At 38.9% G+C, this 19025-nt stretch overlaps 1 protein-coding gene across 7 annotated transcripts in view; it reads right to left on the bottom strand.

Moving 5' to 3' along the window:
- Nucleotides 1-19025, bottom strand: part of LOC110285992 (TLE family member 4, transcriptional corepressor) — a 141905-nt gene that overhangs the window by 105454 nt on the left and 17426 nt on the right. For 6 of the 7 annotated variants that reach the window (XM_021152454.3, XM_021152455.3, XM_085834009.1 and 3 more), the window contains exon 5: nt 2118-2180. In XM_021152454.3, coding sequence (XP_021008113.1) covers nt 2118-2180 — 63 coding nt within the window. Of the gene's footprint in view, nt 1-2117; nt 2181-13875; nt 13991-19025 lie in introns of those variants that run through there. The other variant, XM_021152458.3, reaches the window with a different exon arrangement.

Genomic DNA, 19025 nt, shown 5'->3' with positions numbered 1-19025 from the left:
GAAAGAGTAAAAGAAGATATACACAGCATTAGGGCTTAGGAAACTGTGATATAGGCTCATAATGTATACCAAAAACCAAAATGAAGAACTTGTCAAAACCTTAGGAAAGCAAAGAGTTAAACATCTACCCTCTCAGCCTAGAGCAGAAGAAAAGGAGTTGCTAATACTTCCCCCATGGCTTTCTTCTACAGGGTACAAAATCCTCAGCAATTAATTCCAGTCCAGTCTTACTTAGCCCTGCTACCATTTCACATTCTGTTCCTACTGGCCCTGCTCACACAAAAAATAATGACTCAAGTGGGAAAATACCTTATCAGTACCCTCAAGACCACCTTCCACTTCTGATGATAATCCAGACTTTGGAAATGCTATGGGGGCAAACCTTTCCTAGTAATTGCATACAGCAGTCTGCGCCTGCTTAGGCCCAAAGACTAACAGCACCCCTAGTAATAATTGTAGCTTTTTTCTGCTACCTTTGGGTGTCACATCCCAGTCTGGTTACAGCTTTGAGAACATCTCACTCTCTATCGCCACAAGTAGAACTTCAAATAAGAACCACTCACTAGTGTAGGAGAGGCCAAGAGAAAGAAATGAAAATACAGATTAGAGAGAGAGCTGAATGTTACAAACACCTGCGTCAGTTAGGGGCAGAGGAACTTGGTCCTGTTTTCCAGCACTTCTTCTGGCTTCTGTCAGCACCAGACACATATATAGCAAGCAAGCGCGCACAGACACACAGACACACACACACGGAGGCACACACAGATATTAATAAAGAAAAATATATTGTAAAATAAGGAAGAAAGACAGAAATGCAAATGTGTCCCATTGACACTCTTAGTCAAAACACACCTAATCTAGTAACGGGCAAATACAAAGTAAAAATAGATAAATGAGGATAATGAGGTTCAGTGGTTCCAGCTAAAGGGAAACAAAATCCCCAGCTTGTGAATTAAGACAGTAGCAAAGTTTGTGAATAAGAGTGTCTCCTTCTTCAACATAATAGCTACTCAAAACGAATCCTGGTTTGGACAACATAAGTCAGACAGAAATCACATGTTTGTAATGCATATACTAATTCAGAAAACTGGTTTGTGCCTAACCCAGCCCATGCAATTGTTAGACAAGTTTGTGAACAGCTGTTCTGAAAAGCAATGACAGAACATAGAAACTAAAAAGAGTGGGAGGAAGGTGCCTTCTCTGCCTAAAACGAAAGTACCAAGTAAGTATTGTTGCCACAAGATGTTAGAAATAGTTCTTCCTTCTTACAGCTGATAAAGGATTGAGAGCAAATAAAAGATTCAATAATCTAAAAGCCAAACCATCCTTTTTCAGTATTATTAATAGTATTCTACCTACCCAAACCAAGCAAATACACAAAGTAAAGGGAGAGGGGAGACAAAGGAAACCACCAAACACTAGCAAGACATACCTTCCTTCTAACCTGCATGCATTTTTGAAGTTTTTACTACCCCTAGTAATGATCAAAGCAAAACTAGTGAGCCACATGCCAGGCACTGGCCACATAAAAAGGCCCCTATCAAAAAGCCTAAAGTGACACAGAAATGTGTATGCTGGATTTACCTTGGGTGTCTTTTCCAAATCCATAGTCAACATAAAGAATTAATCAGGTAATGAAAAATAACTTTTTCAAAGCAGCAGCAAAAAGTCCCATTAGTTTATCCACTAGGTGAAGCCCTCCTATATGGTACATCTCTTGCTGAGTCTCAATGCTCAGTGACAGATATACAGATCAAGATCTCGTCTTGCTGGTAGTTTTACTTTAACTATGATTAGATAGCATTATAATAAACAGGTATAATGCTGAGCAACACTGGTTTGAAAAATGACAGTAAAATAGTTAAATAATTAAATTTTACTTAATATAAAATATCCCATTAATAAAGACATTTCAATTACATCACAGTAAACATTAATAAGGTTCAGAAGTTGAAATGAGAACATTATACTTTAGAAATGTGAAATATGGACATCAAGAAAATGACGAGACCAGAATCGGGTCTACAATCCCTTGTCTGCAAAAAAAAAAAAAAAAAAAAAAAAAAAAAAAATCAATAAAATGCCACAACTCCTAGTCATCAGATCAACAATCTTACCTCTTGGGACAGGAAAGGAATGACCTGTGCACAGATAGCATTTAGTCGTTTAACAATCTCTGCCTGCGAAAAAGAGAGAATCACAATATAAGAAAATAGTCAGATGGTTATAGATTCCCAAAATATTAACCAGATGATATTAAAAGGCACTTTGTACTCTGGCTGGCAACATCTAAGGAAGAGGAAAACTACCTTCTCAGCAAGCCCATTAAGGGAGGCAGTGACAACAGAGTCACATTAACAGCAGGATTTATTAAACAGCATTCATCTTAAAATTTAATCTTCAAGCACCAGAGTAATAAAAAATGAATTTAATCTCCATGACTAGAAACCAGTTTTCAAAAGCCTTCAGCAGGAGGGACCCTTGCCCAATCTACTGTTGTTCTCATAAAACCCCAAGTCTTTATTTAATGGGATAACACACATTTTTATTCTCTACATATCCTAACTGTTTCCATAACCAAACGATTGTTGTATAGAAATACTCACTCCCTTACCCTCTCTTAAGTTCAAGCAAACCTTGAACTTAACCAGCTCAATGTCGCATCCTTTAGAATGCTTAAGTCTTAGGCATGTGCAGCTGCACCGGGCAGCCTTTACTTGTAGACACTACAGTGGTTTTATACTTAGTTCCCAATTTTCTGAAATCAACAAAAGGGGGCAGCAATCAAGTAAACTGATATAATTAATAATTGCTGAATAATAGGATACTTTCAAACAGTAAAGGTTTGTAAATCTGTCAGCCAGGATTTTTCAGTGTACAATTTAGAGCATGCTAAGGTCTACATTCAGCATAGAGCAACCTGTAGAGGTTTTAAACGAAGTGAGACCATAGAAGTCATTCTTTGGAAATACAGGGACAATGCACACGATTCTCCTACCTTGGAACTGAAGGTTTTTAAAACAATAAAAGGAAAATGTGTTGTTACATGTTTTCTTTAACCAGAGCTTTACTGGTGTTCATCTTAATATGCATCTTCAGATGGCATATTGTATATCTTGTGATAAACAGTTTTTAATATATGCACATATATACATACAAAATTGTTCATATTCTAATGATGGGGTAGTGAAAAGGGGAGGTTAAGAAATTTTAAGACTGAAAATGCAATGCAATTAATATTCCTGAGACTTTAAATTATATTAAAATAAATATCACGCAGAATCAGTTCGTTTTATGAAAGCACACAAACGTGCTTTTTCTCGCTAAGTCATTATACAACAGCAACAGTGCTTGTGCAATCTAGTCTTCCTGCTTTGTTCCGCAGCCCTTTAAACTTTGTAAGCATGCAATTTCTTAAATGCCAGCACCTTAAAAACTTCATCAGCACGCGCACACACACACACATACACACACACACACACACAATTTACAATGAAGTTCCCAGTGTCGGCTTGGCTTCCCATTCCAGCCAGATCTCCTAATGAGACAGACAAAGCCCAGTACCAGTAAGCAGCAATGACTGAGACTCCACTGTGTTGACCTGATTTAATTTACTGCCCTGGCCCCATGGATCATTTAGCCATCCTTTAAGAATGCTTAAACCACCATGAAAGGCTGCAATGGGAACTACCAAGGCCCTCTCCACCTGGATGAACATTCCACAGTGGTGATGGGAGTTAAATTCTAAGGTAAGTTAAGAAAGCAGAATAGAATTCAGAAGGCTGAATGCTCAGTGCCTCAAAGGCATTGGTTGTTAGGCTTTTTGTTATAGAGAGGTGGGGATAGAAATAAAAGATAATGAGACTTTGGGGCAGACCAAACTGATGATTCTTGTGCTTAGAACCATCTGCCAAGCATATTTTCCTCATTATGTTGTTTACATAAATAAAATAGTCCCTTGCTAGGAGGGTTGAAAAAAAAAATGTGGGCATGTAGGAAAACTGAGTTCTTTAATTTGCCTACATAATGTAGGCAGTAAAAACTACTAAAGAAACTCAGTCATCTGGTAAAATAAAAATAAAAATAAGAGGTATTTGGTGGTGCTTTAATAAGCTATTTAAAGTCTGAGTACGTACTTAAGGCAAAAACAAAAAACAAACAAACAAAACCCAACAAAATAAAAAGAACAAGTCTTAGTACTAAAAATTATGTATATTAACCTACATACCAACAGAAAAAGAGTAAAATCTTCAAACTTTTTCTTTAAAGGTCTCCTTTTGTTTAAAAGACTTCTTAATTTCTTTATGCTGTCATGCCAATAGATTTTCTTGGACAGGCTAATTGGCAGCAAGGGGGTGGGGTATGTCTCTGTGATTTCATACAATTAAGCAGGCCATTCCTCACTTTGAAAGCTAAAGTTGCCTCGGAAACACTGCTGCTTCCATGGTCATCTAATTTCACCTCTTTTGTCCCACAGGACCAAGCTTTGGGGAGGCATCATTTATTTTCAGGCCTTTCTACTGGGCTTCAGCGATCAACCAGTAATACTGTGGACACACACTTCTAATGGCCTATGTTTTGAAACTGAGTCTAATCTAATGGCGTGGGGCCCAAACTCCTTTTCCAGCACAGCCATTAAAGGATGTAGGTTATTGCTGTTGTCACCATTGATATTTGTCATTGTAATGTAATTAGGGCCCTAAAATGATGCATTACAGCCCTTGGCACAGCTTCTATTAAAATCTTTTCTTCTGCTCACTGAACTGCGACCTGCTTTCTGATGAATAACAGACAGACAGCTTTAGGGTAAGAAGCAGATTCATCAAAGAAGTATTTTTCAGCTTTGGGGAAAGAAGGAAAAAGACAACTGAGGAGGAAAAGCCACAATACACATTTGAATTGCATTTGACCACTTGAAATTCTGATTGCATCTGATGAATCTGGCTTAGACAATATATTTCCAGTCTTCGAATCACATGGTTAATCAGGACTCTAATCTGCTATCCATCAGCCTATGCCAGTTCTTTGGCTTCCAATCAAATTTATAGGTGATGTGGGTCACGCATCCCTGAGCAATGCATTCACAGATAGCCTATTGAAACAGGCAAAGATGCTGAAATACTGTTCGTTGTTAGAATTACATGGTGTTATTATTGCCTTTGATGGTTTATGGGCACTGCTAAACTACTGCCTTTAACACCCACGATACTCCAAATCAGTATTAATAGTCCTAATAAAAGGACAATTGTTCATGTCCAAAAATAACAAAACAAAACAACAAAAAAAAAACCCTCGTACTTTGACAAATACATTAACATTTGACACTTCTATTACATCTTTCCTAGTCATAAAGATATACATTTAAGAAAAGTAGTTGACGGGCTACTTGCTGCTTTTACAGGGGACCAAAGTTTCATTCCTAGCATCCATATCTGGCAGGTGACAAAGACCTGTTATCTCCAGTTTAAAGAGATCAGACACCCTATTCTGTACACTGGCACATGCACACATATGTGCATACACATATCAGTCCCCCCCTACACAGAAAATATCCTTCAAATTTAAAAAAAAAAAGTTGAACATATTTTCCTACCCTCAATTCACCACTATACTATTATTTTCTACCTTTGTATCATATTCCTCAAAAAAACAAACAACAAACAAAAAGAATCAATAAATATGACAATCATCCCCACTCAAAAAAAAAAAGCCATTTGGTTTTGGCAAATTATCTTAGAAAAAAGTAACAACAAAAATAAAGCCACTTAATGAAAATGCCTTGACTCTGCACCTGATACTGAATACCATCATGCTAACCCTAGAGAGGTGATGAGGAGCAGAACAGGTTTCACCAGTCCATAATGAAGGGTGAGAATGCAGGGGGAAATCTCAAACCACTCTATTTCAACTCAGACACAAGACAAGTTGAAAAACTTATTTACTATCCTATATCATAGAAAAGACTTTTTGCAAAGTAATAAAGCTGTTTTTAATCTTGTAAATTTATTTATTTATTTTGGTTTTCTGAGATAGGGTCTCCCTACTTAGCCCTGGCTGTCCTGGTATTTACTGTGTAGAACAGGCTACGACTATTCTACTTTCTTTATTAAGAGGAACTGTCTGTTGATATTCGATGTATTTTATATTGAACAATATCACACAATTTTTTTTTCTTTTTTTACTTCTCCATACATCCCTCAGTGACTTACACTAAAACAAAGTCTCTACTAATGGTATCACTACAACAATGTTATCCTGGCTCATGTTTTGAACTCACTTGTATGCCATTTTAATGCATGATATGCGTGCTATCAAGTGCCACTGCACAACTTGGTTAATTGAACACTTTCAAGTACCCCATTTCTTTGCACTAACAAGATACATTGTACTATTGGTGGTGCTCAGGCAGCAATATGCAGCAGGACAATATCCTCAAGGGAGGCGCAGAGTCCCTCCATCTCACAAAGCCATTTCAGTCTACGCCTGTGTCTTAGGAGATCTTTCTACAAAGAATAAACTGTTCTGCTCCCTCTCACCTCTACACCTTCTAAAAGTAGTTCTTTAAAGAAAACCTTACGTAGTCACCTATTACCATACTAGTTGACTTTTGATAATATATTTAATACTATTCTAGCTTTAAGAGGGATCCAGAGAATGCTGTATTATACAGGAAAGATTAATGATCCATGTGCCTGACATTCACTCACTCATACAAGGTCAAATCACTGCAGTTCTCAAGTCTGAAAAAAACAATGTAACAAATGTTATCAGTTATGCTCAGCAGCTCAAAGAGGAAGGGCAGGAAATAGAGAAAGTAGGATGAGAGAGAAAAGTCAGCTATCAGCAGAAGGCAGCGAGGAAATTTACTTCTCTGCTGACTTAACCTGAGCTTTCATAGTATAGGGTGGAGAGCTAGGCAAGAACCTGATTGGCTGTGCTCAGCAAGCTCTGAAATGCTTCTCTCCTTAATACTTCTCTGCCAGGGTCACAGCAAGTACTGTCTGCTACTTTCTTTTCTTTCCATAAATATACTGGGGCCTTTGAATGCTAATTTACAATTATACATTTACATACCTAGGCACAGAGACAAATATTCCTTGTGATAACAAATGGAAACAATTTACCTCGGTTTTCTCCAACAGGACTGATATGACCAAAATGATGTGAGAAATAACCAAAAGTGAAGACTTTTGAACGTAGGAATAAATAATAAAACCAACTTATGGTCCTTAACAAGATCTCATTAACAATCCCTATACTGTAAAACCCATGAAAGCAGACAGAAACCATGCCAGATGACTTGGTCATTTCTTCTTGGTCACATCCAGGCATGTCAATCTTGGATGCCACGGGCCACAAGCCACACATGTCCTAAGACAGCTATGAATGCAGCCCAAGACATTTGCAGGTGAAATCACGTTTCAATGCAAAAGACAATACTTTGTTAGGTTAGCACTTTTTTATCTGTTTTCTTCTTGCCATCACCCTTTTTTTTCACTAGATCTCCCTCTGTGCCTGTATTCCTGAGTGTTTCTTTTCCTCTCTTCCTTCCAGGAGTAGCACAGCCTTTTCTAATGTCTTCATCCTCCCTCTGCTGTTGAATATAGTTGAAATTTCAACTATTTAAAACCATCACTGCAAAACATCTTTTCAGTCCTTTAAATGTTTTCTCATGGTGATGAAGACCCAGTGTATCCAAAATCAAAGCTGTGATTTATTCTTAACCTATAGTGCTGAATTAGACAGCCTGGGCAGGTGACTCACAGCCCTGGCCAGCTGGTACAGAAGGTACTACAAGGACAGTGCAGTCATTGGAGTAAGAGGGTATTTTATGGACTGAGGTGAGAAATGAATCCTAGGACCCTGGTGAAGGTGGTTTTAGGTAGCAGGATCAGCAAGAACAGACTTGTCCTAGGATTGTTATGGAAGAGCTATGCTATATCAATGTAACAAACATGAATGACTATCCATCTTGAAGATCTACTCACATTCAAAATTGGTTTGTTTAGCTTCCTAGCACATTATCTTTCCTGACATTTAGGAAGCCATAAAAAGCAACATATATCTTCTTCCTGGATAATAAGGAAAAATGCAAATTCATTCTGGATAACCTCTGACTGGTGAGTCCATGATTAAAGTTTCTTTTCTGAATTCTTGGCAGGATGTGTAATTTAAAAGATTATTTAGAAACAGAATGCAGATGCAGCTTGGTCTCCTTCTAGTGTTGCTTAGAACAGACTACTGATCACCTGAGACTTTGGCATTCAGCACTCGCTAGAATGCTATACTAGGAAAGCACTTTGTACGGAAAGTTCAAAATAAATTCTGGAATAGTACCTACCTGGAATAAATCAGTTTGGTTAGAACCAATCTTAGAAAGGCCTTAGTCATGCTGCAGCCTCACAGAGCTCAGAGGCAGTAAAAGTATCGTTACTAATTCAACATGCATGTGTAGTTCATGGGAAGCAGGTGTAGTTCCCATGAAGTACACATGCTACAGTATATTCACACCCACCTTGTACCTATTAAAACCCTGTTCAAAATACACCATGAGAGCGAGAGGTCCAAGGAGCCATGGGCACAGCTGCACTAACAACAATGCCTCCAGAGAACAGGGGCCTTGTTAAGAAGGTCAAGAACAGCTTCGGTGTTTATTGTTCCATCAGCCCTGGGCATCAGGAAAACCAACTTGGGATTCTAGTTTCTGATACCCAAACAATCTCCTCAATCTACTTGACAAACTTGTTTAAATACACTCTTACTCAATATTTTAATAATCACAAATTTTTGCCAAGAGAAAACAAATACCTTGCCTAACATTTGAGTCTTGCTGGAGTGGTATATTCTACAAAAAGGGAGCCATCACTCACTGACTCCTCATCCAAGCTTCTTTCAACAGCTCACACTGAGATATCAATCCCTTTTTCCTTGAGGGAAGCCATCTGGAACAGACTTGCCCAAAAATTAAGTAGCAAAAAGAAAGTCCAATTTAACAGACCAGGCTCCACTTTGCCCCAAAAACCATAAAACCCACAAATGTTCCCTGTAGTCTGCCATCTAGAAACTTTTACTTGTTTTTTTGTTTGTTTGTTTATTCGTTTCCTTTTAATGCTCCATGAGGGAAATTGGGAAAAGTAAAGGAAACTATTGTTATCTATTTGTGCTCCTGTAATCTGAGTTACTTTAAGAATGCAGTCATCTCCCTCAGTGTCCACAAGAGTTTTGTGCTTTGATCCTCCACAAATATCATATCTGAAGATAAGTTATTATTCATAAAATGGCAAGGGTTTTGAAAATAACCCATATATCCTTTCTGTCTGTTTTTAAGGCATTTCTAGGTGCTATAACACCAAACAAAATGTAGATGCGACATAAATACCTTTAATCCACTTTACTGTTTAGGAAAGAAGACAAAAAAAAAAAAAAAAACATGTGTTCAGAACAGGCATGTTTCGTCCAAATCCACTGAGTCGACATTTGACTACATAAATGCACCCATGGACACAGACGCTGACTGTACTTCAAATTACTTTTAAATTGCATATAACTCATGACATTTAAATACATGCACCTTAGTAAAAGCCTAAGCCATGAATAAATGACTACCTGGTATTCATTCATTCTCCAAGTATTAACTTTCTACTTACTATTGTCAGGACTCTTAGGTGCTGAAGAGAGTGAAAAGAACAAGAAATTCCCTGCTGTTCTAAGTTAAACACACAGGGGTAAAATGACAAAGAAAAGTTCATGGACATAGGAAAGGGAATTTCAAGTATTAAAAAAAAAATGTATCCACAAAGAAGAGAATTTAGATAGAATCCTAGGGTAAGGATGAGTCTGGTTTGGATAGGATAGTCAGAAAAGGACAAAAAAGTGATTTTAGAGTTGAAATGTGTCTGAAACTATCATCTCACAAAGCAGGTTCCATATCCCACCTTGTAGAAGTCATTAACAAGTATACATGAAAGTGTTCTCTGACCAGATGGCCTCACTCTTTATCTCAACAAAATTAAACAGCTCTCTTCTCTACAAGACATCACAAAGCCTCACATTTAATACTGTTAGTTTAATATCTTTGGAATGAAGTACACAAAAAGCAATACTACTGAAACTTCCTTGACTATGAAATCCTAAAAGATCTCAGACAATATCCCCATGAAAGAGCTGGTCAGTACTTTCATAAACCAGAACTCACCCAAGATATATTAACTCAAAAATTCCAAGACTAGGACGCAGGTATCAGTGTTCCACTTTAAAGTTCCTTGTGTAATTCTAATGTACAGGCAGGGCTGAAACCATTATGTTAGAACACAGGATACATGCAGTAAAAGGCAGTGAGTGGGAAGAGATACAGAAGCAGTCCTACGGCAGGGCTTTAACGCCAGACTCCAGAGCTTAAACTTTGTTAGGTAGCAAAGACAATTAAAAGACAAAATTTAGGTAGCAGGGACAATTTCTAGGAAAGTGATGACAAATTACTAGTATGTTAAGATATTTCAATGTCTTTAGAGATCTAACCCTCTTCTTGCCACTGATTACATTTGAATGGCTGTGGAAAGAGAATATAAACACAAAACATACTACAAAAGGAAAGATGGAAATTGAAAGAGAATTTTAGAGTAAGAACAGAATGAATTCTCAAAGCACCTCGAACTTAGGAAATGCAACAATATGATTTCAGATTTTGGCTATCGCCTGAGCTAGCAGCTGTGGCACCCAGTCTAGTAAATGGAGAATGGTCTGGTCTCATGAGGTGTTTATGGTTTAGCAAGGAAGAAGATCAAATAGAAATAAACACAAGATGCTGGGCTTGTGGCACAGGCCTGCAATCTCGGGAACTAATGAGGCTGAAGGAGGGGCATCACAAGTTCAAAGCCTGTCTAAGCAACAAAATGTGCTCAAAGCTAGCCTGGACAACATAATGATATAAAAAGCTTGAGTTATAGTTAATAGCTCACTGCCTATCACAGGCAGAGCCTGGGGCTCAATCCCCCACTCTGGGGAAAAGGGTTAAGGGTAGTGGGGGGGGGGGGGAAATGCCTTATATGAAACATAGTAAAACCTCAATCTTTAGTAATTTTCTACTACTATACTAGGTTCCATGTTACATCTAAAAGAATGGAAGAACAGATGGGATTTACAAAGCCTATATAATACAGTAAATGGGATGGATAGTATTTCTCAAAGGTTAAAGCAAGAATGTTACCTGAGGGACCAAGTGAGCCTGAAAGATGAAGATAGAGGGGAAGGGCAAGAAAACACTGATCCCTACCACACCAGCCCGGGCCATGTACAGCACAGGAAAAGCTATGGCAGTACGAGATGTGGCTACAGAAGAGGTTCAGAGAACCTAGCAGACAGGACTGTTCCCATCAGGTGAGACCACTTAAACACTACCTTACTCCCACTGAGTGATTCTAAATATGGTAGCAAGGAATGCTGCATCAGGTCAAACCAACCATCCTAACAGCAAGGACAGCCTGTTTGTGTAAAGTATGTTACTACTTAATGCTTAGAGTAATTTAAGAGTTTCACTCTTATCCCTATTTTAAGACAAGAACAGTAAAGTGTTCAAGAAATAATTATAATCAGAAAGATAGCGAAAGAGAAAGAAAGCAAGCAGGAATAGCAGGGGACAGATTATAGAAAACCTGTGGCCTGGATACCTGGTGTGGCTAATGAGTAAGGACAGAGATCTTGTCCTCCCCTGAGGACGTCCTGCCTGGAAAAACTGGGTAGGCAGGTTCCTTTCATAGGCCCACTGAACGTCAAGCAAGCTTGTGGGAGAGCACAACATTTGAAAACATGTTGGGTTTAACGATCTATGAGACACTCAAGAGAAAGACAGGGAGGCAAGGCTCATCTACTTAACAGTAAATGAGATAAAGCAGCCACGGATCAATAGACGATACTGAAGATGCCAGTGGATTTCCATTGCCCTTAAACATGACCCAGTACCAGAAATACAGAGACAGCAAAGGCTACCAGCAAAAACATAGTCAAGAAGCCAAAAGAGTCTCTAGCACAAAAGTCTAATGAACAATTATGGTAGCCAGAGTGACCATAAGGCAAGAAGGCATATTGCATGGAGAGACGCATGTGTGACTGGACAACAGAAGGAGCCTATGAAATAGAAAAGAAGCTGGATGTATAGATACATATCAAGGTAGGCAAATCAAAGGTTTGTGTCAGGGTTTGTTTTGGAGAACAGTTATGGGACGGTATGGGAACAATTCAGCCTCAGATGACTATAAGCATTCTGAAAACACAGTGGATATACATGTTCAGCTATGAATTCCCAGATCTGCAGGTTATTTTCTAATTATTAATTTAGTGGAGCCATGACTAAGCAACCACCCAAGTGATTCCAAACTCCATTCCCACAACCTCAACTGAGAGTGCTGCCTCAATATGAATGGCAGAAGTATTCATGTGGGTTAGGTATGAATAAAAGCCTTTAAGGTAAATAGTTACTTTAGAACAAAACTGAGATTAGGTAGTTCAACAAAACAAATGGCTGTATTGTTAGGTATTGATTGAAGCTCAGGGCTCCAACTCCCATTTAAGAAAGTTTCCCTCACTAATTTATACAACAACACAAGGGAAGGGCTGTAGGGCTCAGGGAGAGGCTAAAGAAAGATCTAAAGCAGGAGATGTCAGACTTACTGCTACAGTAACAAAGGACAGACAGTGCTTCCACTATTGACTAGGAGTGAGGTCACAGACCAGCCCCAGAAAATCTGTTGTCTCTCCACTTTGGTGCACCATGACCCATAAAAGACACTCTTGGTCTTCACATTCTGCTACTGACAAAGGATCTCTCTTCTGTTTTTTCAGTAAACAGATACACGCTCAGGGTGCAGTATAACTTACGCACAGCAGCTTCCGGGTGCAGGAGAGACAATTGGGAGTGATTTTAAAGCTTCTTTGATGATGACATGGTCCTAAATTTTAGGACTGCAGAATAAAAGTTATGTGAGATTTATATAGAAATATTCTTTTCGGGGCTGGTGAGATGGCTCAGTGGGTAAGAGCACCCGACTGCTCTTCCGAAGGTCCAGAGTTCAAATCCCAGCAACCACATGGTGGCTCACAACCATCCGTAACGAGATCTGGCGCCCTCTTCTGGACGGCTACAGTGTACTTACATATAATAAATAAATAAATCTAAAAAAAAAAAAAAGAAATATTCTTTTCATTGAGTTCATGGTAAAAAGTAAGGGAAAGAAGAATCCTCTAAAAGAAGAACTTATAAGGATTTAGAAGAATTTAAACAAGTTTTACATTCCCAGAAGGACAACCTGCAATGCCCACCAGAGCTGCCAACTTGTGAACATGTCAAATGTCTTGGTCATGCTATGCATGTCCATGCCACCTAGAATTTGATCAAATCTTTGACTTAACTTGTTTTTAAGTATTTAAGATGACAATTTAAAAACAATATCACACTTTATTTCAGTCAGTCATATATTCACTCATATTCACCTTATAGATAACTCTTGACAAATTTTTTGATTGACCTACAAGTTCTAAAAAGCTGTCCACCCCCCAGATTATCACCAATCAGCAGGACAACAAAGCACTTTTGGCCAGGATGTAAATCAATTACTATTCAGGTGGGTGGATCTCTCTTCTTTTCTGTTTTAAAGATAAAGACACTGTCCACAAAAGAAGCTGGGTGTTGACTTATATTCCAGTACAAGCTCTTTATCTCGTTGCCCAATTTTATCAAAAGTTCAGAGAGCTGCCCTAGTCCACAGACCATGGGTAACCCCACTCCACAGTAACAGCTCTAACCCCCAAACTGTTTAGTTGATGTTTCTCCCAGGCAGCAAGCTTCTCCAACACAGTTCCGAGAAAGAAAACATTTCTTACCTTCTTTCCTGGCTTAGAGGAGCTAAATGGCCATAGCTATAACATCTCTTGGGAACTATGGGAGTGAAGGCCTAGAGCAGTGCTTCTCAACCTTCCTAATGCTGCAACCCTTTAATACAGCTACGTGTGCCGTGGTGACCCCAACCATAACATTACTTCATTGTTACTTCATAATTTTTTTTTTTGCTACTGTTTTGAATCATAATGCTTCTGATATACAGTCCACACGTTGAAAACTACTAGTCTATGGTCATTTAGACGTCTTCCTAGATCTTGCCCACTAGTCTGGGAAATAGTATTTTCTTACTGAATACTACTATGAGACATTGAAAATAACATGATTCACCTATCCTAAATCAGATAAGGGACTAATATCCAATATATATAAAGAACTCAAGAAGGTGGACTCCAGAAAGTCAAATAACCCCATTAAAAAATGGGGCTCAGAACTGAACAAAGAATTCTCACCTGAGGAATACCGAATAGCAGAGAAACACCTGAAAAAATGTTCAACATCCTTAATCATCAGGGAAATGCAAATCAAAACAACCCTGAGATTCCACCTCACACCAGTCAGAATGGCTAAGATCAAAAATTCAGGTGACAGCAGATGCTGGCGAGGATGTGGAGAAAGAGGAACACTCCTCCATTGTTGGTGGGATTGCAAGCTTGTACAACCACTCTGGAAATCAGTCTGGCGGTTCCTCAGAAAATTGGACATAGTACTACCGGAGGATCCAGCAATACCTCTCCTGGGCATATATCCAGAAGATGTCCCAACCGGTAAAAAGGACATATGCTCCACTATGTTCATAGCAGCCCTATTTATAATAGCCAGAAGCTGGAAAGAACCCAGATGTCCCTCAACAGAGGAATGGATACAGAAATTATGGTACATTTACACAATGGAGTACTACTCAGCTATTAAAAAGAATGAATTTATGAAATTCCTAGCCAAATGGATGGACCTGGAGGGCATCATCTTGAGTGAAGTAACACAATCACAAAAGAACTCACACAATATGTATTCACTGATAAGTGGATATTAGCCCAAAACTTAGGATACCCAAGATATAAGATACAATTTGCTAAACGCATGAAACTCAAGAAGAATGAAGACCAAAGTGTGGACACTGTGCACCTTCTCAGAATTGGGAACAAAACACCCAGGGAAGGAGTTACAGAGACAAAGTTTGTAGCTGTGATGAAAGGATGGACCATTTAGAGACTGCCGTATCCAGGGATCCATCCCATAAGCAGCTTCTAAACACTGACACCATTCCATACACTAGCAAGATTTTGCTTAAAGGACCCAAATTCAGCTGTCTCTTGTGAGATGATGCCGGGGCCTAGCAAACACAGGAGTGGATGTTCACAGTCAGCTATTGGATGTATCACAGGGCTCCCAATGGAGAAGCTAGAGAAAGTACCCAAGGAGCTAAAGGGATCTGCAACCCTATTGTTGGAACAACATGATGTACTAACCAGAACCCTGGAGCTCTTGTCTCTAGCTGCATATGTATCGAAAGATGGCCTAGTCAGCCATCAATGGAAAGAGAGGCCCATTGGACTTGCAAACTTTATATGCCCCAATATAGGGGAATGCCAGGGCCAAAAGAATGGGAATGGGTGGGTAGGGAAGTGGGGGGCGCTATGGGGGACTTTTGGGATAGCATTGGAAATGTAATTGAGGAAAATATGTAATAAAAATATTAAAAATTAAAAAAAAATTAAAAAAAAAGAAAATAACATGAAATTTAAGATGATCATAGCCAATGAGAGATGAATACTAGCATTATTGTACTTGAGCTTAATTATGTTTGAACTTCCACAATAAAATATACTTCTAAAGTGGTATTTTTTGCTTAAAGTTAATATATTTAATAAATTCTCCACAATGAGTTTTTGGTTACTTACTCTAATGTGGAGGTCAATCTGGAGAATATAGCACAATGAAAAAGGTATTTGAAAGTCATGGGTTAGAGTGGGGTGTCTCAGTGAACAAAGCAAAGGGGGAAATGAAAAACCACCATCTTCTCTGTAACAATGTAACAGTCTACCTGCATCAGCCAGCCCTGTTCTATCCACAGGAAACTGTAACAATGTAACAGTCTACCTGCATCAGCCAGCCCTGTTCTATCCACAGGAAACTGTCTCTAGGACCTCTAGGGTACCTGTCCAAACACCACAGACATCCAAGTGTGTAAAACGGTCTAGGACATACATCTAAGCCACGCACAGCCTCCTGTACACTCTAACTCATCTCCAGATTACTTAAAATACCTAATGCAATGTAAGTGCTTTATGAGTAGCAAGTGTACTTCATTGTTTAGGGGACAGTGAAAAGATAAAGATATCTGTGCATAATCAATACAGTCTTTTATCAAATTACCTTATCATATATTTTTTGATACTTTAAAATGAAATAAAACCACACTTATTTCGGGTATTCACACTGGGATCTGAATTCACTGAGGAGCAGCACCTCATCAGCCAGTGTACAGAAGACAGCACAGTCCCTGTCTTCAGCCTTTGCCTGGTCCACAGTAACTTCTTTAGCTTGCTGAAATTCTGTTAATATTTCATTCCTTTAATATTACTTTCTATACCCAAAACAAAGCATCTAAGCCCTATCTTTAAAGAGCTCAGTGTAACTCAGACTGAAAACAAACAGGCCATTACTGTGTTTGGAGAAAGCATTGAGAAGCATAGAAGCCATAAGCAGCAGACCCAAGAAAACATTTCTACCACCACTGTTGACCTTGTTGATAATCATTCAAATGACACTAAACCAGCAGCTGTATGAATTCAGGACAGGCAATGTAAAGCTGTGCCCACGTTAAAGAAAACATCTCACACCCATAAAGCAACATATGTTTCTGACGGTTACAACAGACTGCATGACAGAGCAGTAAAACCACACCCTGTCCCCCTTTAGACTAGATCTGTGGCTTCATGCCATGCCACCAAGCAGTATTTTGGTTACCAAATGTTTTCTTTGGGCTTCTTAATTTCATGTGTACCCAACTTTTCTTACTATCACTGCTATTCCAACTCAACTGCAGCAGCTTAAGAAGTTTCTAAAAGGGTATGTATATTGTATGTAACGCATGCTCCATATTGAGGGAAGGGGTAAGCAAACAAAAAAATTTATGTTTACTAAAGTACCTATTATAATTTCTGTTTAGCTCATCAAGAACATGATGGAAGCCGGGCGGTGGTGGCGCACGCCTTTAATCCCAGCACTCGGGAGGCAGAGGCAGGTGGATTTCTGAGTTCGAGGCCAGCCTGGTCTACAGAGTGAGTTCCAGGACAGCCAGGGCTATACAGAGAAACCCTGTCTTGGAAAAAAAAAAAAAAAGAACATGATGGAAAAAATAATTATTTCTTTTGAAAAAATAGTAGTTCTTCAAGCAAATTTAACTCAAGCTTCATGTTTACTAAACTTCACAACACAACAAAAGAATCACTAATGTATTCAGGAACGTGAGTCAAGGATAGAAGACTTTTAAAAAAGACAAGAATATTTGAAATACTTCAATGCCTGATAAATAATTTAGAGGATTGTGAACCTATATTAATATTCAGAATATCTCCAAAAAGGAAGAATTCAAAAGTAAAATCACTCAAAATTCCTATCTATATAATAATTATGGCAACAATCACACAAAATAATTCACAAAAGCTTATAAAGTCGCCCAACAGCCAAATGTTTCCCTTAAAAGGAAACGTTCCCCAAACCACTGCCCACAAGGATTGCCTGGCTAACTCTCTTGTGGTCTGGGTATATAATACAGGCACTAACAGTGGAATCCGTCTTGACAAGAGCATAGATTCAATACCAGGCAAAATGAAAAAACAAACTCATTCTTTTCCTCCCTCTTATCCTCACCCCCTTCTTCTCTCCCTCCATTTCTCCCTCCCTCCCACCTTCTTCCCATTGCATTCATACTGCAATACACCTGTCATCAGTTCTTCCCCATTCAATGTCTCTGCTAATGCCCCTCATTTCTCCCACCCTGTAGTGTTTTGGGTCCTCTGCAAAGCACCATCACAACCCTGACCTAATGGACATGGTCCCCTCCTTTCTTGTCCCACTGCTGCTCCTGCTGCTCCTTTAATTCAGACACAACCTCCTCAGTGCTGTCTCTCTATCCACATGGCTTTAATCAACATTTGACTGGTATTTGCTCTTGGACCCAGAGAAGAGTCTACCAACAACACAGATGTGATCCTGGGTTTTTATTGACTCTCTGTTTCCTTCAAATGTCCACGCATTCTACCTAGCATGTGAGGCCTTTAATAAAGGCCTCCTAAACCAACACCTACTACTCTCTTCTCTACTACTAAACAAGACTGGAAATGGCAACCCAGTGTGAACATGCACAAAACATTCTTGATTCTGTGACTCTGCTTAGAATCCTTCCCATTCTATTCTTCCTAAGTGGCTTCCCTCCTTAAACGTCATCCTAGAACAGCACCTTTAATAGCCCCAGAGCCAGAAAGGTGGCCTACTCTCCAGTTTCTATCACAAGTCTCTCCACTGTACTGTTTACACCGAGTCAAAAGAAAAGATGGTATTTTTTGAGGAGACAAACCTTCTGCCTCTCATAACTCCATAGGTCTCATAGCTCCTATGTTGCAATATGAGTTTAAGTAACTGATGTTTGATAAAAATATAAAAGCCATCACAGCTTTGATGCACCCAGGATTGTAATAATTTTTTATCTAATAACCCTTCCAACGGAGGAATTATGTAACCCCACAAAGCTATGTGTTCAAGCTACAATCTTAACTTTTACAAATTTAACCCTAGATACTTGGATTTAAGAAGTTAACTATGTCAACTTATAAGTATAAAGATGGTTTTAGAGCACTCCCTAAATACAATATAGCGACTACTTACAAGGGCCTTGCATTATATTATGTATTTTAAGTAATTGAGAGATGGTCTGAAGTATACAGAAGGATGTGCACGGTCACATGGTAAATAATAGTGAGCCTCAAACAAAAGAAAACAGCAAAAGTACGGAATGTCAAATACCAAAGCAAGCAGGGGAGTTAGAAGTGTAAATTGGAGCTTGAGAGACGGCTCAGTGGTTAAGAGCACTGACTGCTCTTCCGAAGGTCTGAGTTCAAATCCCAGCAAC

This window comes from Mus caroli, unplaced genomic scaffold, assembly GCF_978045245.1.
Source record: "Mus caroli unplaced genomic scaffold, Mus_caroli_1 scaffold_20, whole genome shotgun sequence".
Classification (NCBI taxonomy): domain Eukaryota; kingdom Metazoa; phylum Chordata; class Mammalia; order Rodentia; family Muridae; genus Mus; species Mus caroli.
The sequence above is the reverse complement of the archived record's forward strand: the minus strand, read 5'-3'. Positions and strand labels throughout refer to the sequence as shown.